General features: G+C 47.3%; 1 protein-coding gene across 1 annotated transcript; it reads left to right on the top strand.

Moving 5' to 3' along the window:
- Nucleotides 1–5116: 5116 nt before the first annotated feature.
- Nucleotides 5117–10402, top strand: SLC35D3 (solute carrier family 35 member D3). Its single transcript, XM_052784472.1, has 2 exons — nucleotides 5117–5611; nucleotides 6823–10402. The coding sequence occupies exons 1-2, from the start codon at nucleotides 5176–5178 to the stop codon at nucleotides 7650–7652; spliced, it is 1266 nt and encodes a 421-aa protein (XP_052640432.1). The 5' UTR covers nucleotides 5117–5175; the 3' UTR covers nucleotides 7653–10402.
- Nucleotides 10403–25127: the final 14725 nt, after the last annotated feature.

A 25127-nucleotide genomic window follows, 5' to 3' on the forward strand; every position in this document is an offset into this window, starting at 1 on the left:
TCTTTGGCTACACTCTTGTATTTGCTTCCCCAATTAAGAAACGTTGATCAAAAAGTAAATGCAGTGAAAGATACTGTGAGTATCTTTTAAGTAGAGTATCATAATCATGGTTTATGTCTTGTATGAATACTGGGTGACAGTCACGTTTTTCCTCCGTACTTTTAGAGACCACACTTTGCCTAGCTGTATGTCCCATCAGCTCTGCATTTTGATAAAGGAAAGTTATTTTAAATGATTCTTTGTGTCTGCTTGTGCAGACTACATGTCAGTGATTAAGTGATCTCTTTCTTCTAGCCAAGTACAGTGCTGGCCTCAAATTTTGCTGCATAGGCATGAGTGTGTTAAGCCTTTCAGTAGTACTGCTCAGTTTTGAATGTGCTCAGGGCCATGTGATGGGGAATGGATACAACTCTGCACAACACTTCCCCTATATACCTCATGGTTGCATGAGACCCTAATTAAAGCAAATTGTGCATTAAACATTTTATATAGATCTTTACCATTTTCATCCAAGAAACCATTTTTAAAAAATTATGCCCTTAGGAATTGGACACCAATTTGTTCCACGTTTTTTTGGTTGGTTTTTTTTTTTTTCTCTCACCCATGTCATTGTACCTAGGTGAAATGCAGAACTGAGAATAATTTCTATCAAAGTATTAGAGTTAAGTCATCATAATCATCTCATTACTGTAAGGAACCACAGAGCTATTCATTACTATGATCTGTGCCCTACTGCTAGGACAAAAATCTGTAAGAGTCAACTTAGGAACTGAGCACCTACTGCTGTCTCTGGACACAAGAACAGCTAGTGTGAGGGAAGTACCTTCACTGCAGTGTTACCTCATATGATGTCTCTCTGTTGCTTTATCCAGTTCCTTCCCAGTGAAGTGCAGGAGAGCTCATCTTTTCTGAGTGTGGAGTGGTGGTGAGGCAGTGGGAGACTAGTACTGGGCCTGGCCTGAATACATGTTGAGAAAAGGGGTTGGCAAGGGACAGCACCTTCCGCCCCCCTCTCCCTTGCTGTGTATAGACAAGACTAAGGAGCGCCATGAGAGATGTTGCAAGAGAAGCTGGCCTTGCAACACAGTTGAGTTCCAAGAGATAGGGTATGGTACCTGGGACACGGACGCTCGAGTTCCCAAATTCAGTGTCACCTTGAGTACAGTGTGCATTCCTGGGCCTCACAATTTAAGAAGGATGTGAAGGTCCTTGAATGTGTCCAGAGGAGGGCAACCACCAAAGCTGGTGAGAGGGCTGGAGGGAATGTCCTATGAGGAGGGGTTGAGGTCCCTGGGTTTGTCTAGTTTGGAGAAAAGGAGGCTGAGGGGTGACCTTGTTGCTCCCTACAGCGTCCTGAGGAGGGGAAGGGGAAAGGGAGGTGTTGATCTCTTCTCCCTGGGATCCAGTGATAGGACACATGGGAATGGCTCAAAGCTGCACCAGGGGAGGTTTAGACTGGGCATCAGGAAGCATTTCTTTACTGCTGGGACAGGCTTCCTAGAGAGGTGGTTGGTGCCCCAGGCCTGTCAGTGTTTAAGAGGCGTTTGGACAATGCCCTTAATTAACATGCTTTAACTTTTAGTCCGCCCTGAAGTGGCCCAGCAATTGGACTAGATGATCATTGTAGGTCCTTTCCAACTGAACTATTCTATAATTTTTATCCTTCTGATACACTTGTTTTTCTGTTTCAGTCAGGGAAGCATTTAGCCCCCAATGCAGACTTGCAGCCTGATCCTCTGCAGTGTCAGAGACTCACTTTTCTAGTGATAATTTCACTGGTGAGGGGACAAAATTGTTTCTTCCAGAGGTTACACTTAGGTGTAGTCCCAATTACTACAGTATTTCCAGAAAGCACGATTAGATTTTTTTCTATCTGCACTTACTTGGCAGAAGGTGGGTTGTTTTTTTTTTCTCCCATGTGCAAATACTGTCGCAGTGATCCACACATTCCTTTAAATTGTGCTGTGTGGGGGCTTGGGATGAGTCCAAATGGAGGCTGGTGTAAATGCATTGGCACCAGTTCTTTAGTGGGTTTTGAAGCCAGACCTGGTCTCTAGTAAGTGTAAATGCGAGTTTCAACCTTTATATGCCTTAATATTTCATGTCACTTAACTGCGAGTTTACATTTTATGCTGCAGTGCAGCTGCTGAAGTGGGTGAAGGCCCCCGAGGTGGAGCACCCCATGACACCAGGGAGGTGACCACAACTGACATGTCATTTTGCCTGAAGACTTCTGGGTATCGGTCTGTGCTTTCCTCCCACCCTGAGTTAGCAAAGATTAAACTTCCAAGTGTCCTGATTGCATCCATGGCTTTTGTGACTGAGATAACCTGGGAAATTCAGATTGGTATTACTCTCACCTTTTAAAAGGAGGCATACACACAGAGTCCTGGGTTGTTTGGTTTTTTTCAGTGTTTTAATATTTCAATCAGTGGAGTTTTTAATCAATAGAAATGTAAGTACTCAAATATTATTAAAACTAAAGATTTGCATGTAAAAAGAAGATGAAAATACAACTGCCTTGGTAAGAACCAGAGAGAGAACAAAACGGAAAATAAACTGTTGTGGAAGTCAATTAGGGAACACTTAAAGTCAAAAGGGAAAAAGCCAATTTAAAATGATAGATAATCAGGAGAATCCTCCCATCGATTATGTAAAGATGAAGAAGAGGTGAAGGAGGAAAAGAGAGGCTGCAGTTCTGAGTCTGGTGAGTATACAGTGGTCTTCACAAAGTCAAGTCTTGTTCTTGCATTAATATCAGGCTCTGTAATGGGAATGGGGAAAGGAAGGAAGGTGAGAAAATGCCAGGCAAGAAAGAGGGAGTGAGAACAGTAGCTTGATAAAAAAATAAATAAATTGAAGATTGAAAAATAAAAGGCAGGCAAGCTGGAGACAGCCTCTGGTAAGAAAGAATATTTATCCAGGAACACGTGAAAAAGTAGAAGGAAGCACTGCTCTGTCTGCATTAGTCACAGGCAGACTCTACAGCGGCCGCTACCCCCCTGCACAAGCACAGCTGATGGCACTGAAGTACAAGGTGGGCTTGCACTCAGCTCCCGGCTTCTGGAAGCAGACTGCAGGTTAGATTTCCAAAAGTCACTTCTGTCTCCATCCATGTGTTTACCCCACAGGCTGAAAAAAAGAAGTTCCTTTAGTTTTTGCTTAGAGAATATTATTTCTCTTGTGGTTTACCTCTGTTGTTTATTTTCAACGGTACCCATGGTTTCCTTTCCCTCATTACTAATTTACGTTTTCACTTGTACCTTAATGCGTACCTCTGTTGTTTCATTTTATAAGCGTTTGCCCTGCCTCTTTTCCCTGCCTGTACCAGCTCCACTGCTAGTTGTAACCCAAGAAATTTGTAACACGTCCTTTGGTGCGACTGATACCCATGACCACCAAGAGCCCCTTGCTGCACCCAGCAATAATCCTGGGCATACACGGCTTCTCTTGATTCAGACCAAGAGCCCAGCGCTGTGGGTCCAGTGTGTTTTCCCTGCCGCTCCTCCATACTAGCGTGGTCATTTCATGCATACTTGCTTGCCTGGCAGCCCTAACGCCTGACCTGCTCTTGTTGAGAGCTGCTGGCATCAGCACCTCTTTCCTGTGATCCTACAGGTCTCACCCAAACACCGAGCTGTGCAAGAGTTTCCAGTGTAATGGTTGGGAAGAAGTATAGCTGGCTTTGGAAGCTGGGTATGTCTAGTGAGGTCTATGAACTGAACTGAGACTGAAATGTATTTTTGTGCAGAAATCTCACAGAAAATAGTTGTGCCTTTTTCATACTGCTGAAATGCATGCTGTGCTTGTGCTAAATTCCATGTGAGCCCACCAGAACTGGCAATCCTTGTCAGGATCTGGTCCACTTTTTTTATGGTAAGTCTTCCAAAAACAAGCTTCGGGTGTCAAGCGTGCTGTTTTCCCCCAAGCTGGTTGTTTCTAATGCTGTTCCTGTGGAGAGGGGCGAGGCTGGTTTTGTTTAAAATAAAGAATAACGTTGCTAATCTCATATCGATGGGTGAAAGGTAGTCTTAGTGCTGATGAGAGAGACCTAACATGTATGATGTTAAAAGAAGGCTCAAGATTATAAGGCAGCTCCGAAAAAAACTATACTTTTAAATTCCCTTATGTTGCCTGGCACTGCAGGAGCCTGGTAGAGGACTGGCTGTCCGGGAGAACTGCTTTTGCTTTTCCCTTAGAGTCGAGGTGATCTATTGCAGTCTCCTGCTAAAACCTTCATCTGGCAAGTCGAGAGAAGGGATTAGTTTAAATAAACTTTACCAGGCTTTAAAACATCACTTTCGAAGGCTCTGTGCGGTTACCAATTTTTAGTGACTTTTCCTTGAAAAGTCCCCCTGCTCGAAACAGGTTCTCCCTGCTTTCTTAGCAGAGGCTCCCGTCTCTCCGCTGTTCCCCGCCAGGGACGGGGCTCCCTTCGGCGAGCGGGAGGGCGAGCCGGGGGGGCGGTCGGAACCCCAACACGAGGAAGCGGGGGGGGGGGGGGGGGTGGCTGCAGGAGGGATGCCGCCGGTAGGCTTGATGGATGCTTTTTCCCGGGGGGACTCATGTTTTCGGGGAGAGAAAAGCGGTACCGCCCCGCTTGTGCACGCGTGGGGGGGGGGACTTGCGCTGACCTCCCCGCTCCGGGAGACGTGAGGTTTCCCGCGGGGCTCCCACGTTATCTTCGTGGCGGCCGTGGTTCTGCGGCCGCCCCGCGCTTATCGCCCTGCCTGAAAGCACAGCGGGGCGCGCTGCCGCCGCCCGCCAGCCCTCCTGCGCCCGGACGGGCTGGGGAGGGCTGGCTGGCGGGCGGCGGCGGGGGGGACACACGGGACTTCCCGCCGCCGCTGAGGCGGGGGGTGCTGCGGGGGACACGGCGGGGCGAAGCTGGGGGGACATCGGGGGCGGCGCACCGCAAGCGGCGGCGGAGACGCGTTGGGGATGGCGGGGGGACACGCGGCGGGGAGGGGACGGGAGGGGCGGGGGCGCGGGGAGGGGGGGACACGCGTCGGGGGAGGCGGCGGCCGCCCCGCCGGGAGCGCGTCCTGCCTCCGCCCGCCCCCTGCCACCGCCCGTCCCCGTTCCCCCCCGCAGCCGCCGCCGCCGCCGCCGCGGCGGGTGGCCGGGCGGGCGGCAGTGCCGCGGGCCCCGTCGGCGGGTCGGTGCGCGGGGAGGATGGGCCGGTGGCGGGGCCGGGCGCGGGGCGTCGCGGTGGCGGTGGCGCACGGGCTGTGCTCGGGCTCGCTGAACATCCTGCTGAAGTTCCTGCTGGCCCGCTACCACTTCGCCTTCCTGACGCTGCTGCAGTGCCTCAGCAGCGCGGCGGCGGCGCTGGGACTGGAGGCGCTGCGGCGGCGGGGGCTGGCGGCGCTGCCGCCCTTCGGGCCCCGCCTGGCGCGCCCCTTCGCCGCCGTGGCCGCCCTGGCCACGCTGCAGTCCACCCTCACCCTCTGGTCGCTGCGCGGCCTCAGCCTCCCCATGTACGTCGTCTTCAAGCGCTGCCTGCCCCTCGTCACCCTCCTCACCGGCGCCCTGGTGCTCCGCGACGGCATGCCCTCGCCTGGCGTCCTCGTCGCCGTCCTCATCACCACCTGCGGCGCCGCGCTGGCCGGTGAGTGCGACCGCCGCCGCACCGGAGGGACGGGACGGGACGGGACGCGACGCGACGCGATGCGACGGGGCGGGCGGCCGCGCCGCCTCCGCCCCGGCAGCCCCCGCCGCTCCGCCTGGGCTTCGGGGCGGTACGGGGCGGGCAGCGGCACCCCGGGGGAAAGGTGCGAGGATACGGCGGGGGGCCGGTGTGCAACCCCGGGCGGGGAGGCAGCTGCAACCCCGCTGTGGCAGGCGCAACCTTACGGGGACAGGTGCGACCTCGCGGGGTGGCTGCAGCCCCTCTGTGACAGGTGCGACCTCACAGGGCTGAGCGCAACCTGACGGAGATAGCTGCGGCCTTACGGGAGGCGGTGCAGCCCGTAAACCCTGCAAACCTGTGGGAGTCGGTTACGGATAGAGGTGCAACCTTACTGCAACCCTGTTAGGGAAGGTGCAACCCTATAGAGGGAGATGTGGTCTTATGGGGGGTGGGTGCAACCTTACAGGGGTAGATGGAGTCTTCTGGGGGCAACCGCAGCCCTACTGGGTTAAGTGCAATCCTACAGGCGTAGGCGCAACCTTTGGGGTCAGCTGCAACCCCACGGGGCCAGGGGCCCTACCTGTGTTGATTTCCAGCCGAGGTGTAGGCGGGGTGGGAGGCAAAGCTGGCTCTGTGTGGCCCGGCAACACTCCTGGGTTGGGGGCTGTCCCGGGGGATGGAGCACACACACATGGCGAGTACCTTAAGCTGCAAAGAAGCTGATGGGGCTCGGCAGGGAGGCTCTCAGGGCTTGGCATTGCTCTGGGGAGCAGAAGGAGGGCCGGGGGGCTGGAGGGCAGGCAGCCCCGCCAGCCGGAGCTGACGTGTGCCCACACTCGCAAGAGGATGCCCAGCGTTGCTGTGTGTATGTGCGATTTCAGCTGCAAGTCTCCCGTAGCGTCTTCACAAAAGAGAGAACGCAATCTGATTTTGGCTGTGGGATTTAGGGGCAGAGTGGGTAATGTTCAACAGGTTTGCAGCACACACACACACACACACAGAGACAAAAAAAAGATATGTCTGTTGAGAGGTAAGTGTGTCCAGCCTTGGGAAAAGCATGACGAATCTTAGGAGTTACAGAAAGGGCACAGGTGCCTATTTCCTAAATATCCCCCTAGCCCCAAACAGGGCTCTCTTTCTGTCTCACATGCAAAAACCATGCTGGTTTCTTTCTGTGACTCTCCTGACAGGAGCTGGTGACCTGACCGGTGATGCTATGGGCTATGTGACAGGCGTGCTGGCCGTGCTGATACACGCTGCCTACCTGGTGCTCATTCAGAAGACCAGTGTAGACAGTGAATATGGACCGCTGACGGCTCAGTATGCCATCGCTGTTTCAGCCACCCCTTTTCTCATCATCTGCTCCTTTGCCAGCATGGATTCCATCAACGTCTGGTCCTTCCCGGGGTGGAAGGACCCTGCCATGGTATGCATCTTTATCGCTTGCGTCCTGATTAGCTGTGCCATGAACTTTACCACCCTTCACTGCACTTACATTAACTCAGCTGTGACCACCAGCTTCGTAGGGGTGGTGAAGAGCATAGCAACCATCACAGTGGGCATGGTGGCATTCAATGATGTGGAGCCCACAAAGTTATTTATAGCCGGTGTTGTGGTCAACACCTTGGGGTCTATCATTTACTGCGTGGCCAAGTACATTGAGACCAGGCGGCAGGGCAATTACGAGGACCTGGAGAAAGAAGCTGGAGAAGAGGAGGGGAAAAGGCAGGCTGGGGACCAACCACTGTTTGCGATGGAGGCAATTACCCAGGAGAAGGGGGCTGAGGAAGCAGCAGTGGAAGCATCAGCCACGGGGGACAGCCAGGTCAGAGAGGAAGAGAAGGACGGTGCTGAGAAACCTGCCAAGGGACCGGCGGTCCAGGGAAAAGCCACTGGCTCACAAGAAGTGAACAGGAGCTCGCTGAAGGATGCCTATCTTGGAGTATGGAGGTTGGTGAGGGGTGCTAATTATATAAAGAAGGATTATTTGATAGAGAATGAAGAGCTACCAAACCCTTAAAAAGCAGGTTTGAAAACTGCTTGCTTGAGGACAGACACGTGGTTCTCTGTACAGGGGGAAAGGCAGAGCATACATTTCCACATCAGTGCTGACAAATCCAAATCATGTAGGATGACTTTACCTCATTGTCAAAAAGCAAAAGGTCCGAGTCTGCTCATGCTTTGGGCTTGCTTTCAGCTGCTTTCAGTACATCCATTTAGACCCACCACAGGTAAAGGTGCCGAGTCCTCTGCTGTGGACACAGAGAGAGTTGGGTAATGGCAGGTCACGGGGTGCTTGCCCAGCAGCCTGGGCTATGAGGGACATCAGTACCACTGAGTCAGTCGGCAGTGCCAGTGACACGGTGGTGGCCTGTAACTTAGCTTGTGTCTGGAGCCTTGTGACTTTAACACCATTCGGAGGCTCTGTTGATGCACTGCCGTATCTGTATCCGTCCAATTATAGGTACGCTATATAAATATATTCCTACAATATATAAGCTCCTATTAACTGTACTTTTATGTGCTCCTCTGTGTCAGTACAACTGCAACGGGGCTAGAGGTTGTGCCACTTCAATTATATTGGTGTAAAATCACCCTCTTAACTGAAGAATTGAAACTCTCCCTGATTCTGTGGCCAGGCTGGGCCTTGGACCTGGTTTACATTGGGTAGTTTGTGTCTTCAGCACAAGTACTTTTGTCTTGCAGTGGTGCACATGAGAGCAGAACCAGATCTGAACCTTTGAGAAGCTTTGGTTAGCAAAAGGAGGATGTTTTTCTATGAGCTTTAACTACATGTAGCATTGGGAATATTAGCTTGACCCAAATAAAAGAGTTTGGAAATGTTGGTATGTATGGATTTGGGAGGGCTATAAAAAAATTAGGGAGAAAGTGTGTGCCTTGTGCTATCCCCTCCTTGTACCCTAAAGCTGCGTGAATCAGAGCCTGGGCTGGAACCTAGGTGTCCTCTCCATCTCCCTCTCTCAGAAGTACAGGCTGATAGCAGAACTGGGGACACCATCTTGCCAGGGTTCCCAGGGGTGCTTTTGCAGGACAGGTTTGCTATATCCTGGCAACGTGTTAGGACATGGCTTTGTGCCTATCAGCCCTCGCTGGCCCCCCGCTGGGATGTCCAGTGGAAGAAAGCACAGGCAGGCAGGCAGGCAGGGAGCTGCAGTGTGCTCCGGCAGATCCCACGGCCGAGCGCTCCCGGGCTGGGATGCTCGGTGCGCTCGGCACCGAGACGTCCGGCTTTGGTGGAAGCTGCTCCCCTGTGCCCAGGCTGTCCCCGTGGGCTGTGAGGGTCAGAGCTGCCTTGCCACCCCGGCCGCTCCAGCGCTCCTGTGGGAAGTGGGAAGCATGTCCTCCGGCAGGGCCTCTACTAAACATGCTAATATTTTGTACCACATACGTTTAACAGGAAAGACTGGGAAAACAAATGTTTGAGTATTTCTTTGCCTGCAGATACCCTTTCGGTAGGTGGGGGTCCTCGGGTCAAACCTTTGCTGAGAGCTAGGCAGTGAAGAGATTTGGCTCTGAGTCTTCCTCATCCCAAAAGGGTGCCCCAGCCATCAGGCCATCTTGACCACAGGCTGAAACAAGTTGTTATCATCTCCTGAAAAAATGAACCAAGTTGTTTATTGTTGTTGTTGTTATTATTATTAGTTATTAAGCCACCAAACTGAAAATCAGTTATTCCCACAGCCCTCATTAAGCCTAGCCCAATGCCTTCTCAAGCCAAGGAGGCAGCATTAGCCTCGCAGCGCGTTCGGCACTGCAATCCGAAACGAGCAATTTACCCAGCGGGGAATATTGGCAAAACTGATCTCTGAGGGAGCTTTAGAGTTATGTCAATAAATGCAGGCAGAGGTGTCAGGGGCGACAGTATGTTTTCTGAGTGAGTGCAGAAGTTGGGTGACCTGGCATCACCCAGGAATTTTGAAAGAGACAGCTATAAAGACATTGAGGCTAAAAGCCTGGAGCTGCTGAGCTGGGGCACGGGGCATTGAAATCTGTACATCACACGTTATGTATAGCTCGTAAGTATCAAGAGATTCTGGCTATATGCCAAATACAATGTTTACTTTCTGCTCAAGGTCCATACAGCATCTTTTGCAAAAAAAGCACTATTTATTGTTTGTAGGCTAATATAATAGGGTTTTTTTTAGTTTTTCAAATGCATCCTAAAGCTGTTTGTGCCTATGACTTACAGTTCCTGTATTACTGAACTTGTTACGATATTGAACTGCATTGTAATCGTACAGATGGCTGAAGAGAAACCCACATTTCTGATCTGTCCTCACTGTGCTCAGTGTTTTCTGTCCACAAGAAATGTGGATCTTTTTACCACCTGGATGCCAGTCTTAGATCCCATAGTGTACACTCCGTGTTTGGCACGTGCTGTAGAAAGCTCTCCCCCTGGACTCTTGTTGCAGGACTTCTTCCTGGGAGAGTTCAATGTTTTGCCGCTTACTGTTGTTGAAGTATTAGTAGAAACTTGCGGAAATTCAAACAGTTTTGACTGTTAAAAAAGCTGCTGTTACAATGTTGTACATTTGCATGTATAGTTGAAATGTGATTATATTGTATTCTGTTTATACCTGTAAATTCCCCTAAATTAAAATGGGAGTTTGGCAAACGCAATCCACTTTTTCAGTAAAAGAGACTGTCGCACAATAAAATAAAAATATTGCCTCGTGCGGAGGTATTTTAATAGCATCAGCGGAAGACTGCAGAACGAGGAGTGGGAATAAAATGCACTGCTTTCCAAAAGCCTTCTGGTTTTCTTATTGTTGCTGCTCCAGGGTGCTCATTTTTCGTTCATTTATAGTTATTCTTGTGCCTTTATACCATCCAAGTTTCCTCAGCATGTGACTGCACACTATAAATACTGTCATGGACAGAGGGACTGAGGACAGACAAAGGAACACAAGAATCCGAAGTGGCCAAGTCCTCTGTACCCCTTGAAGTATCTGTGGTTCTCAGCAGTGATTTCTTTGCTTACATATTTAAGATGGTTTAATGTCGCTAGTGTAACTGCTGTAACTTCAGAATACATACAAATAAGATGATGCTTGTTATTAATATTTATAAAATCATTGCATTATTAAAGGACTTAATATTGATTTTATTTTATAATGTTAAGTATTTGTATTACCAGCTGTCTCACATGGCAGTCCTAGGAGATGACTTAAGCATTAATTTTTACCTGTTTGCTTTGGATGAAAGGTATATAACATGCCCGTGGCTGAAACTGGGTTGGTGATTATTGCAGAATTCATCTTAGAGCTCTGCACAAATGTGCCTGCAGGATGGTTTAGAGAAAGAAACTGTCCTTCTTCCAGGATAATGAATGAACCTGATGCACAATGACTGCTTTGAGAATAAACATTAATTTCAGTGTCAACACATCATTGAGCAACACCTGCTCTAGCACTACTATATCGCACGCACATGCACACACACGCATACAAATACACACGCAACAGGAAAATGACAGCCACACTGGCTATCTTTTCTAAAACATATTCTTTTCTCAAAGAAATTAAAGAGAGGCCAGAGTATTTGGAGGCAGGGACAGTTAACATTTCTAAGGATAAGTAAAAAATTTGCATACATCACTGACAAACTGATCCTGCATTTACTATCACTTCCTACCAAAAAACAGGTGAGAGTGAAAGATATTTTACAGTTTATTAAGCAATACTCCACAGCCCTGTGTATGTCAGGGGACAGTTTACTGTCAGTGCTTAACAGCCTCCTGTAATTTGATTATGTCTGTTTGCTGCAGGCAAAGGCTTCAGAAAACAGAAAGGTGCAAGCCCATCAGCTCTGGGCTCTAAATTAACACTTGAACATTTTGCTGCTTGTCATGGTTAAGGTTTAACACCACAGATTCCCGTCTCCTTGCCCTCTCTGCCTGTGTCCTGCATAATTTCACATATTGCTTTGATGTTTCTTCTGTGTTTTTTTAACCTGAAGCCTTTAAGTGCAGTGCAGGCAATCAACTCTGCCTCTCAATTAGCTGCTATATTCATGCTTCAGTAGCTTGTTGGAGGTCATCAGGAAGCTTTTCACTTCAACCTCACTCCTGTCGGGAATTGATGAGCGTCCACATGCGCTCCTTTCTCTTCCCTTGTTCCCGCTGTATTTCCCAAATCTTGTTTCCAGTGTCCAGCCTGAAAGCCCGTGCCAGTGGCGGAGGACTTGCCACAGAGGCTTCTGCCATGTTCGTATTTTTTTCTTGTTTTCTAGAAGGGCAGGGAGGGGATGGACTAGTGGGATCTTGTATGTCCAGATTGCTTCTTGCTACCTTCGTGCACATTTCTGCACACCAGCTCCCTGCTTACCAGCTCCCTATATAGCTCAGCCGTGGCTGCATACCAGCTTCTTGAGGAGCTGGGCCAGGGCTGCGTACCAGTTTCCTGCGGAGCTGGGATGTGCGCAGGGTGGACGCAGGAGAGAAGGCCCTTGCTGCCAGCCAGCCAGTACCGAAATCTCCCGGTCGTGCCCGCCTGTGTGGATATTTATTATACACGTAAAACCAGAAGGAGATTTTTTCACAGTAAGAGCATTTTGAGTAATAAACCTATAAACCTGAGAAGAGGTTGCCATCATTATTGCTGATGAGCCAGGCTCATTTTTATTATAGGTGGAGACTAGGAAAGCCAGCCACACTTTAGGGCTAGACATTGTGTTTGAATAGGAGAAATGAAAGCCTGGGAAGAGAGCATGAAAACACTGGTCGAAGAGGTACATGGAATTCGGATTAGGATGGATGGGGAAAATATGAGAGTTTGCAGAAAAGCAAAATGCTTCAGTTCGTATCCCTCTCCCACACCCACATCCCTGGGGAGCTGGAAGCCAGCCCCTCCACCAAATTTCAGCTTGTCACCGTTCTTACAAGGAAAGCAATAGTGACAGCGTCAGAAACCCAGGGCCAAACAGTGTGGTGAATTTGCAGTGAATGCACTTGAATTTGGGGCCCTGGAATAGTGATACACATGAGGAGAGAGGCAGAGTGAATGACCTGGCTGGGGGCAGGCAGGTAGATCTACTGTTTCTATTTTCTTACTGGACATAGGTAAAAAATTCCGCTCTGGGCACGTTAATTTTGTTGATAAGTTTGTCCTTTATCAAATCAAAGCACTGGCAGTACTGTTCTCAAAATTACACCTTTTTTTTTTATTAGGTGCTATTGATTTTGTTCCTGACAAAACGAGACAGATTTCAACAATTCTTTAACAGAATTCAGGATTTCTCTGAAAAAAAGCACTAACTGCTAAGGTCACAGCCTGTTTTTTACCTGACATGGGAGGGGGTCAAATGAGAGAGAGTAAAGAGCTGGAACTGGTCATGGTAGTAAACCAGTCAGGTTTACCGGCTGCTGTAAATACTGAGTATCATCAGTAAAAAAAAACAGCTACAGGCTGCTGTCTATATCACCATTACTCCTTGCATCTTGATTTGGCTTAATTCTATTAGGTGAATTTTTGGTTTTCAGAGTATCTCTGCAGATCTGTCCTTGTAGTCTATCCAATTCCAAACTGTGTATGCTTGATTAAAAGGTAAAATGCAGATTTTCTCTTCTGATGACCACACCATGAGCCCACCCCGGCTCTGAAGGGGAAAGAGGTTTCCTGTGTCATTGCGCCTTCTCGGGTGAGTTCAGTGGCACAGAAAATGTCCAACAATGTATGTTACGACAAGCATACAAAAATCAGCTAAATATGTCCTTATCACAATTTTGCAGGGAAAAAAAATTGCATTTCCCTCAAGCATAGAGGCTGACAGGCCGCTGGGTCTGAACATCTGTTGAACACTAGAAGGCTGATACACATAACACAGCCAACAGTGCACAGTCACACGATTTTGGCCCTGGGAGTTAAAATATTTTCTAAAACAAAAGAGACCAGGATGCATTTGCATGGTGTCATGGAAGAAATTGCTTACCTTAGGAAATTTGGGGTGCAGGTCTCTGTGAAGAGCTCCTCTCTAAAGAGGAATCTCTGCTAGGTCAGCAGCACATTTCAAGGATTCCTGAGACAGGGTTGGACTTTCAAAATTGCTCAACTTTTTTTTTTTTTTTTTTTAAATTAATAACAGTTAAGCATGAGCAGAATGGTCTGTAATATCTGGTCATGTCCTCGGGTGCCTTCTGGGTGCCGAACTCTTCTGAATCACTTAAATGTTGCAGTGGCTTGATCAAAACAGGGCTAATCATGCTGTATCCAGCTCTGTCTTCCAATACAACCGGTGCTGTTTCCTTTTCCATTTAGAGGATCTACTTAACCATGATTAAGTATACTTATATACTCATAAAGGTCTTTTATAGAATCAACTGCTCCAAGTATTCAACACTACAGTTCATGAGAGATACTAAGCAATAGCTAGCTACCGAAGAGTAGTCGTGGTTTCATGTGCATGTGTCACATGAAATTTGTTCTCTCTGGTTTATCTTGTTTTCCCTTAAGACATGCAAGATGAGAATGACAGCCAGAACTGGCTTTTTGACAGAGGATTTTGCAGGAAGAGTTCTAGTTATTTGTTTTCCAAGCTTTAGAGTTTCCCCAGTTTTACCTACTTCAGTGCCTTTCCTCAAAACTTGCAAATTTGGGTCTTGACTGAGCTTTGGTGTCAGTTTGGCACCGCTCTTTTCTTATTCTCTTTCTGCAAACTTCACCTCTGCCTGTCCACCGGTTGCTGGTCAGGTAGGGCACAACACGGTCCTGGGCCTGGCACGCACCCTGTGAGCCCTCTTCAGGGAAATCAAAGCTGCAGCCAGCAGACAAAAGGTGTCAGATCCCACACGCCTTGACAAAGACACGGACATGCTGTTCTGTGGTTGAGCTTCATTACTGATTTATATTCATCATGAACAAGCACAGTGAGTAAGGCCTTCAGCATCAAGGAGGCTTCACTGCAGCCCTGCATTTAAAGTAGGGGTTGAAAGTGGAGATTATTTTTTGGTGGGGCTCCTCTAGGTGCATTGCATAGATCCAACGTGCTGGCCCATAAATTGGTGAACCTTGAAGACCTGGGCTGCTGTGTGAACGCAGATTCCTAGGTGGCAATATAGAGCAATCACTGCAACACCTTCCCGATTGCCATTGCGGTTGCTCACATGTGGTAGTCTTTGCTTTTGTACCAAAACATTTAAGCATAGGTTTATTTCGTGCCTTGACCAAGCCTTCATTCAGTAGGACATGAATGTAAATGAAAGCATTTTGCTGCATTAGGGGCTCAGTAGTGGCTGGTGTTTCACCTCCCCAGCCCAAGGAGAGGGTTAGAAGCGGGGTTTGGGATTACTTCTCTATCCCACCGAGCAGAGGTCTGTGCTTGAGGAGCTAACGCTCACAATTCCAGCAAAGCAACGTCAGGGAAACCCCCCCACCCCCAAATCTATTTACTCACATTGCTGCAGCAGGACAACCGATGATAAACTCACCTGCTGCAGGAGAAGGGAGTTTTTGCCAGCTCAGCATGTGCCATTGGGGTGGGTGGCACAGCCGTGCCACCGGGGAAGGGCCACCAGCCGCCGGGGCTGTGGCCTCGACCAAGCACAGCTGTAACTGCAGAGGCTTCGGAGAGCAGCTCTTGCCACTAATGCTGCATGGGTGAGCGGCCTCCTGGGGGTTCAGGGGGCTTGCCCCTTTCCTAAAGCACCTTGGAGGGAGCTGGCACACCGCAGCTTATTCGGCCCCCTCCCTGCGAAGGGTAACAGGTCAGCTCAGGCGTTCGGTGGCATCGCGGCGAGGCAGGGGAATGGTACAAATTTTACCTGTGCAATCCAGGCAGGCTATTACCAGAGCAGAAATGGTTCCTTTTTTACTTTTTTTTCCTCAGTCACAGCTCCCTCTATATTTCTGAAAGGAAAAATTCAAATCTGCTAACAGTTTTTTTTAGAACAGAAGATTTATTTAAGAAGCAAGTTCCTGCAGGCAATACAGCGCTGAGCTTGCAAAATAATTCAGTGTATGGAATGGATTAGGTTGGTGGCTGCCTTATTTTCATTGCCTCCAAAGTGGCTGGGAAAACGAAGATGTAAAGGTAAGGACTGTAACAAAGAATGAACTCTGTAAAGCGGCTCTGCTACAGCGAACCTTCAAACCTGTTTGAGAATGTCAAGGATTTAGCATTATTCTTGAGCTGACTTGACAAACAAATCTGGCATCTTTACAGTTGAGCCTTCGAATAAAAAATGCCATAAATTCAATGTCCTGCAAGATAAGGAGTAGCCAGCTGATTCCCAGGGTGCAGGCGGCACTGATATGCCCTTGCTATCGGTGCACTCTGCTGCGATGAGATATCTAATTTAGGTAAGTGCATTTCCAGCATTAGGGCACATGAAGTCTGACTGTGGGTGGCTGCCAGTAGAGACACACAAGATCAATTTTTTTTTGCAGATGCACACAGAAAACTGCTCTCATTTTAACTAAAATGCTAAGCTTGAGTAATAATATAAAAGTATTATAAGCTATCAAGAAAGAAGGAAAGCCAAAGGAAGCAAAAAAACTAGAGTCCCACGGACACATTTCCAAAGATTTGCAGTGCTGTTGCTCTGCATTTTTCAGTCAGAATAATGAGTAAACATCTGAGTACTAACGAGATGGACATAGCTAATTTGGATTATTTTAAATCCAGTGTCACTATCTGATCCAGATGTAGGTGCAGGGAACCCATGAGGTGCTTCAGCAGGAGCTACCTGGCTCTGAGTCATCCCCATCCACATATTTTATGTGACAATGCCTAAACTGGCATTCACATTGCAGTATTGCCAGATAAAAAAGAAAGCCAGAAGTGTTGATTTTTTTTGGACCACAGCCTTCAGGCTAATTTAGTAATCTTTGTTTCTGCTAACTTGCGTTCTTAAAGACTGGTGAGGATTTGGGTGAACTGCTCTATTCGCTTTTGGTCCGTCTGATATGTGAGCTAAAGATTAGATGATCCACCAAAGCTGACATTTTTGTTACACCAGTTGTGACAGGAGTTGCTGTGTTCCAGGACTAGTGCGTACGTTTAAATAAAGTCCATTAGACTTGGACTATAGCTGAGTCTTTCCTTGCTGGCCTCTTTTCAACTGTAAACAGAATTGCACTCCCTCTGAAATTGTGCTGTCACTTGCTTTTGCAAGAGGAGGCATGAGTATTTGGGAGTTTCATCCATTGATTTGTTCTGTGGGTTAATTCTGTAGATTTGGTGAGGTCAATGTGCTTCAGAAAAAGTAAAGAGCCTGTTCTCTTCTGCTACACTGGCACAGTCCCATAATGCCAATGAAATTGATTGGGAAGAAGTTGGTTCAGGACAAATAGGTCCACCATGAGCTGTAAGCTTCTCTCCCGGCCGGGAAACCATGCACGTAAAGCTGCAGAGTTCTCTGCTGTGGCAGTAGAGAGAAGCATAAAAAACCTCCTGTGAGGGGAATGTGATTTGGTGTACCTGCCACAGGGGCTGCTGAGGTATTGCTCAGGATTTTTGCCTTGTTACAATTTCCCATGTTGTACAGCAGTTCCCTGCGGGCATCGTCTACCTGCATTTAGGGATATTTGAAGCCTTTTTACTGACTATTTTTTCTCTTGGTGCTACACAGTTTTCTGTCATTTTGTCATTAGTTAAGGTTTTCGCCCTACTCCCTGTGTCCAACCATGAACTCTATGCTGGGAGATACCTGCCTCTTGAGTTCAGATGCAATCTACAAGCTGTGGATCTGTTACTTGGCAAAATTCAGGGGAAGAATGTCTGATGCAGGAAATGGGGAGGAGATGAACTCAGTGGGGGCTAAAAACTTCCTCCATCAATGGCAGATCCACTTGAGGAGATAACTGCCCTTCTCCTCCTTCCAACCGCCCATTGACAGGCTCCCCATCTCAGTTGCAGGCTTCCTTGTAGCAGGTCCTGCATAAACAGTGTATGAGGCTGGAGGACCAAAACCTTCACTGCGTGGTGGGGAGAGAAAAACTGTAACTTTAAAAAAAATTCTTAATTTTTAATTTTTTTTTATTAAATATTTACTAAAATGAGCAATTGCTTATGCACTAGAATTAGCTTCCCTATTTGTACTGCAGCTATGCCTAGACATCCCGATGTGTCTCTACCATGCCAGATATACTCTGTGAATTCCTGGACAGTGTTAGACACTGGTAGAAGCAATGTGAGCATTAGACCCTGAGCTGCAACCAACCCTGAACTGCTCAGCTTTCCACATTATCTGACACACCACCTAGCTACACATTTAACTGTTCTGTCTGTTACCACTCCTGCATGGTGATCAACAACAAATAAAACACACATGGGTAAAAGGATGCAGAAAGGAGTTGTCCTGCATTGGCAGGAGGAAGATGATGATCACATTTCTGTACTTCTAGAAATGTTTGTGATTACAGAAACTACAGAAATCTATGATTCCCATTAGACCTTAGATCAGTAAAGCTGTTCTGCATTAGCAACAAGCCAAGTTCAGCAGACCATGGGTAGTGTGGTTTTGTACAATAGCATTTGCTTCAGTTATCCAAATGGTCCTTTGGGTGACTGCGTGTAGCTGTTAACTCCATCTGAAACAGCGAGGGGATAAAACCACTAAATAATGCAATCCATGGACTGACTTTAAGGGCTTCTTCTTTTACTTGTCTGATCCCTGCTAAGAAAGTCCAGTGGTACAGAACTGTTCATTGGTTGAATTAATTTTGACTTGGTGGTTTGCAACCTTCAAAGTGAAGAATAAGACATGGGAAGGCTAACAGACTAAAGGCAGTGTTAATATTGGCATTAATTGGAATTAATTTGCTTTAAGTAGGAGCATCTCAAATTAAAATGACTTAGTTGAAGATCTGAAATGGTTAATCTTTAGTTTAGCTAATAGTTATATTCTTCTATTCTTTACTGTTCTGCTGCATTTCACACTGTCAAATCTTGGGCCTGTCTTGCACCATTGGCCCTTCTGGCCATATCTACATTGCAAGCGGTACAGAGAGATTGTGTCCATGTTACGTGACTAGTCAGCGCCATCAAGGGCAGGCTGGCCTCGTCCACATTTGGCTCTGAGTTTTCTTTGCGTCTAATTGCCCTCAGGTATAACTATCATTTTCATTGTGGCTTTTTTTCAGGTAGAATTAGCTGATATAATGTGAGGACTGTGCTGTAGCTCTGGGCTAAAAACAAATAGAAATGGTTAATAAATATAGAAAACCACACATAGGTCAGGAAGTCCTTTGAGATGGAAATGTGTTGAATCTGGGAGAGTATTCAGAGGATGTACCATGCGCAGCCTCCTGTTCTCATCCTGGGCACCTGCTTACGGTGCTGCTGAGGATGGAATACCAGGGAAGCTGTACCTTTGGTTTGACCCAGTATGGCCATTTATACATTTTCTCTAACACCTTCTCTAGGAAGAAAACCTGCAAAGGTTTCCTCAAGATACCCTCCATCTTCAAGGATCTTAGAAAACCTGTCCTTCAGCAATGTACTTACTCCCTTCTGCCCCCAATCCTTATTTTAACAACTGTGCTTACCTGCTGTTAATTTATTTGTTGCACTCTCTGGCTTGGTTTTTATCCTCTGCTGTGCCAAAATAGTGACTCAGCACAGTTAGAAGTAAAGAAAGATCCTTGCAAAGGGCATTGAGTTACGATGAAAAAGTTCACCAGCACTGACTTGCCTTCGAGTGTATGCCCTGCTGGAATCCCCCACCTCCTCAGCTACTAAACACCACAGTAATCACAGACAGACATATAATATTTATAATTATGGTGGGCAGTGCCTGCTTATACTGTGTTCCTAAGAGAATACCCTGTAAGTGAATGATGTACCTGCTCCAACCCCCTCAAGGAGCTACTAGACAATCCCCAGTTTACAAGCACAACACGCAGCTGTGTCAATAGATAGTCATCAAAACCTCCATTTTACTACTCCCACCCATCATGTCTACAAAACACTTAACTGGAATCGGGCTGGTGACTTGTTGTGCAACACTGAGCAGTGGCGTGCAGCTGTAGGAGGTAATGGTCTTGTATGCTTCCCGTTCGTTGTGTTGTCCTGGTTTCGGCTAGAATAAAGTTAATTTTCTTCTTAGTAGCTGATACAGTGCTGTGTTTTGGATTTAGGATGAGAATAATGTTGATAACACACTGATGTTGTAGTTGTTGCTAAGCAGTGTTTATACTTAATCAAGGACTTTTCAGCTTCTCCTGCTGCCCTGCCAGCGGAGGCTGGGAGTGTACAAGAAGCTGGGAGGGGACACAGGCAGGACAGCTGGCCCAAACGAGCCAGAGGGGTATTCTATGTCATATCATCTCATGCCCAGTATATAAACTGGGAGGAGCTGGCCAGGGGACACCACGGCTCAGGGATTGGCTGGGCATCAGTCAGTGGGTGCTGGGCAATTGTACTGTGTATCACAATTGTATTGTTTTGTGTATTCTATTATTATTATTTTCCCATTATTTCCCCTTCCTCTGTATTAAACTGTCTTTATCTCAACTCACAAGCTTTGCTTTTTTCTCCCAGTTGTCTCCCCCATCCCACTGGGCAGGGGAGAGTGAGAAAGCGGCTACATGGTGCTTAATTGTCGGCTGGGGTTAAACCATGACATGTATCCACCATTTGTTTTCTGCTCCCACATCCTTTGCAGGCACCAGCACTTTGCATTGCAGGATGGAAGAAATGTACTAGGGCTTCAGGGTACTTTGTGACACAAAGAATACTCAAAAGTTGCTCAAAATCATGACCTGGATGATAGATGTAGCTGGATCTTATGTGTGGCAGCAGAGGACAGTTTTAAAACAGCAAAATCCTATAGCAAATTTTATATACATGAGCTTTTAATGACAGTACAGCCCAGAGCCAGATGCCTCCAATACTCTGTAAGTCCTGATGCCCAGACTTGTGAAGACCTAGTCAACAGAGAAGAACCTTGATCTAGCCAGGCTTAAGGCTGTACTAAATCAAAACTTCTCTCATTGTCATTCTGCTCTGGTTTTCCCTAGTGAGGAGCCTGCACTTGTTGACTCAAGGATAGTTTGGTCTCCAGTAAGACACACATAGGCCAGTACCAATCTTACAAGTACTTCGTTCTCAGAAATTTCCCAGCTAGTGAGGCCTGTCTGCTGACCAAGTAGCAGAAAACATGTATGTGCCATGGGCTGCAGATGAATGTTCAGGCATCAAATTTATGCTGTGTGTGCTCAGCCCAGGAGTATGTTATCCAGACGAGCAACGGCCGTGTGTGTGTGTGTGTATGCAGAAGGTAAGCGGAGGCATGGCTCTAGATTGAAAGATATTCCTGGGCTCTGCAGTCAACCACGGCTGACTGAAATCTGTAACTGCATCTCTAAAATAATCCCAGGAGTGCAATAGTAAAATGCTTCCATTGATTTTTATATTTAACATTTTAATTTGAAGACTAACACTTGATCTGATTCGAAATGACTGAATTCAATGACAATTTGATTCACATGGCTGGAAGATCGGTTAAAGCACTAAAAGCTGAACACATGCAAGGCTGAACTTTCCAAAGGCACAAAACAAAGAGTGGTACAAAGACATGCAGCCACAGATTGCAAAACCTGATTTTAATTGCTCTTCCCCCTCCCAGGGGCCAAAGGTGTGTGTGTATATATATATATATATATACTGAGCAGACGAGCTGCAGGCTTTCCTGAACTCTGTGTAGTCAACAGGGCTGCAAAAAAGCAGGATGGGGGCAGCCATGTGTTGCACCTAAGGTTTGATCTCAGGAGCTGAACCCTGCACCCTCTGGCTGTGCCGGCCAGCTCTGAGCTCAACAGTTGTCTCCTGTGCCTTGGAGAGAGCTGAGACAGTCACAGTCACCATGGTAATTTTCTAACTGCTGCAGCAAGGAGACCAGAGCCCACCCAAGAAAGTGCCAGCACATGCTACTTTGGTGCAGCATTGTAGGGTGTTTCAGCAGCTGAGTAGGTACCTGTTCCCACTGGGACTCTTTATTCTGGTCCCTTTCCTGGAGTCAAGGATCTCAGCTGGTTCAGCTCCTCATCTCTCCGTGTCTGCCCAAATTAAATATGCTACTACAGTGCTCACTAAACAGTGAGGTGATGGGGAGGACCTGGTCTGGGTCTTACTAGCAGTGATTGGATGTACAGGTGGAAACTGGTAGTAGGACTGAAGTGCTGTAGGTGGTTGGTGGTCTGACTGAAGTGGTTTTGTGTTTGGCCAGTGGCAGAAGATTCAATGACTATGGACTTCAGAGACAGGCAGCAGCTGAGGAGTATTTCTGTAAACACCTGGACATATGTGTGTGTGTGTTTCTCTTTGGGCATGTAGCTTTCATTTTTTCCTTGTGCTTTTGCAGTAAATGCGCACAGGTTTAATTTTGTAAAGTAATTGACACAACACCAAGTGGATTATACCAACTTCATGCAGTGGAAGGACTCAGGAATAATTCAATCTTGTGGACTGATAATATTTAGAATTTGCTCCCCAGAAGCATCTGGAGGACACAGACAAAATCAGGTCCCTATTGTGTTAGGCTCTGCTTATACAAGGGATGGTCTCTGCCCAAAGACTTTGCAATCAAAATAAAATGTTGAGTGATCCTCTGCAATTGTGTGTGCTACTGGAAGATAAAACTGCATCAAGAGCATAATAAAATTGCTCACAGTTCACAAACCTGTCAGGGCAGATAGATAGCATTGCCTCATCTAATATGGGTTTCCATCTGTGGGTAATCTCTTATTAGTAAAATACATTATGCAATATTCCTTAACAATTCATAATAGCTTGTATATGAAGAGAGGAAGATGAAGCAATGAAGAAAGCTCACAGGTGTAGAAGTGAGATAAAGAAGGTGCAGCAAGTCCTCCTGTAGAGCAGCTGCCCAGAGGCTCTTTTCCTCTTTACAGAAAAGTCCTCTGAGCCCATGGTGTATTGTTCGCAGTGAAAGGCTCAGCCGAGCTGTCATTTGGGATCATACTGTCTGGCGTTCTGTAGCAGTGAGCTGAGCTTATATAATGCAGACGGAAAATGTTGCTGCTACCTCTGACAACACTTTTCACTCTTCAGTAGAAGAAAAAAAATCTGCCTCTGACTGTAAACCTAAGTGTGAGAGACTGAAGGAGTTGTTAATGCCTCAAACATTGTGGTGGGGCAAGTTCTGCTTAAGGACTAACTCTGCATAATGACGAATTCTGCCTAGCAAGGAACCCCAGGTGAGAAGCAGCCCAACAGGAAGGGGAGGGCGTGCAGGAGGGTGCACAGCTCCCTGTTCTGGTGTGCTGTTCTGATGTGCTGAGCTGGGCAGCTCACCATGCGTGGCTAAAGATCACATCTGCAGGGAAGGGGAAGTTATTCCCCAAACGACCCCCCAGGCCCATGGCCCAAAGGCTACCTAATTAGCCTAATGAGTTTGAGTGCCCGCCCAAAGGAGGGGCAAGGATGATAAAAGGACACAAACTGAAGCCCTATATGTATAAGCCCCTTGGAACTGGACCCCTCAGCTGACTGGACCAAAGGTGGACCCAGGACTGGTGAAATCTTTCTCCTCTTCCCCCCCCCCCCTTCTCTCTTGATTCTCTCTCTCTTTTCCCTTTTCTGTAATCCCTACACCTCATCCCTTTAGATGTAAACTGCTGACCAAGTCTAGGACTAGGAGCGGATCCAGCCCCCCCCCCCCCCCCCCCGGGCTCCTCTCTGAGAAGGAGTCTAGAAAGCAAGGGGGTCTGCTCTGAACCTCCTGACCCAGCAGGAGGGCTCTCCTTATTGTCTTCCCTGAACTAATTCCCATATAAGCAAGGCCTGTAGTATATGTTTGGTGATGCATGGTTAGCACATACTACATCATTTACTGACATAGTTTCATGCCAATTTTTGTTGTTGAGCATACCAATTTTGGTGGTGAGCATGCCAATTCTTGTTGTGAGCAAATAAAAATTGAGTTTTGTGAGTTAAAGGATCCCTGGTGTTGTTTCACCTTAATTTTGACCTGGGAATCAGCAAACCTGAGTCATCGTCCTAAGAAATTGGGATGTGATACCAAGTAAGACAGAGTAAAGTGTGGGGTTTTTTAACAGTTTCTTGCTTCAGAGAAACACTCCTGCCTGTTGGGTTACTGCTCACATAGACTTGGGCATGTACGAGCATCACTCTAGAAGATAAATGGAGTGTGAGTGGTAAACAACTTTTCTTATGTGCTTCTTGTTTAGTTAATGGGAGTTTCACAGATGACTGCAATGAGACCAAACAGACCAATAATGAGCGGTCATTTGAAAAAAATCCTGCTGAATTTCGTACTGTGATAAAAGATGTTTAATGCATTTCAGTAGTATTAGTCTATGCTATACTTCTGTACTATGAATCTCATGTTTTGGAGGCTCTCTACTAACTACATTTTGAAGATGGTATTTCTGTGGTAACATAACAAAGAAAGAGCAGTTACAGGATTAGTCCTCATTAGCTATGCAATAATTACCAAATGGCAAACTTCAATCTTTAGACAAATCACCACGGGCACCGAGCAAACAAAAGAACTGAAACACCTTGCCAACAGTCATCTCCAGAGGCACTGCCTTGTGTAGCATTTCCTATGTTAGCAGGTCCCGGTTGGCAGCGTCATGTCTGACACGGGTTGGCACCCATGCCTGCCCTGAGCCACTTGCAGGCCTGCGTCCCTTCGCGGGGGGCAGAGGACTCCACCAGGGGAGGCAACAGGGAGCCTTGAAACCAGGCACTGCTGTTCCCCAAGCCTTCTGCAGGGCTCTGAAGTTCTCGTTCCTCCTCTGTAAAACGGGTTGTGACGCTCCTGGCTTGGTCCACTCTGGTGATTAGCGTACGAGTTACTCTCAATAACTCCTTATTCTTCCTGGGAAGATTATCTAAGGTATGGATTGCCTCAGGTGCAGAGACATCTGAGGTCGCTCTGTGTGACAGCATGGGATTACTTGGACTGATTTATATGGGTGTAGCACCATGTGAACAGAGCTGCACTGTTCCTGAGCTGCCCAACTCACACACGTCTGGCGCCGAAAGCCCTGGTGAGGAGGCTTTCTGTGCCTCCGTAATGTGGGTTTTTTTTTTTTTTTTTTTTTTTTTTTTAAAATGAGGCTATCTACTATTCCTGGTAACAGAGAGCATGCTATGGGACCTATAGAAGTAGCTACCCAGACATCTGTGACGGTGTACCTGCTGTCCTTGTCAGAGACAACTGCTTCTACGGTGGGGAACAACGTAGCCTCCAGAAGCAAGTGAAAATGGATGAGAGCACCACATGCTGTAGATAGAGAATGATGGGGTAGTGATTATCAGAAAGTTGCAAAAGCATAGGGAAAAACAAGTTTGTCTTCCCCGGAGACTCCCTATGTAGCCCTCAGTTTGGGGCTGTCCATGAGAGAGGAAAAAACCCTCAGTGGGGTCAGGCTTCAGCCTACTACTTCCCTGTCCTTAGAGCCAGAGGGTTTGGGGATTTGAAGTTTGGAGCTGGAGCCCTCACGGGCGGACTTGCATTTTGTGAGAGGCAGCAGATGGTTGCCCT

This window comes from Harpia harpyja, chromosome 4 (genome assembly GCF_026419915.1).
Source record: "Harpia harpyja isolate bHarHar1 chromosome 4, bHarHar1 primary haplotype, whole genome shotgun sequence".
In the NCBI taxonomy this organism is placed as follows: Eukaryota; Metazoa; Chordata; class Aves; order Accipitriformes; family Accipitridae; genus Harpia; species Harpia harpyja.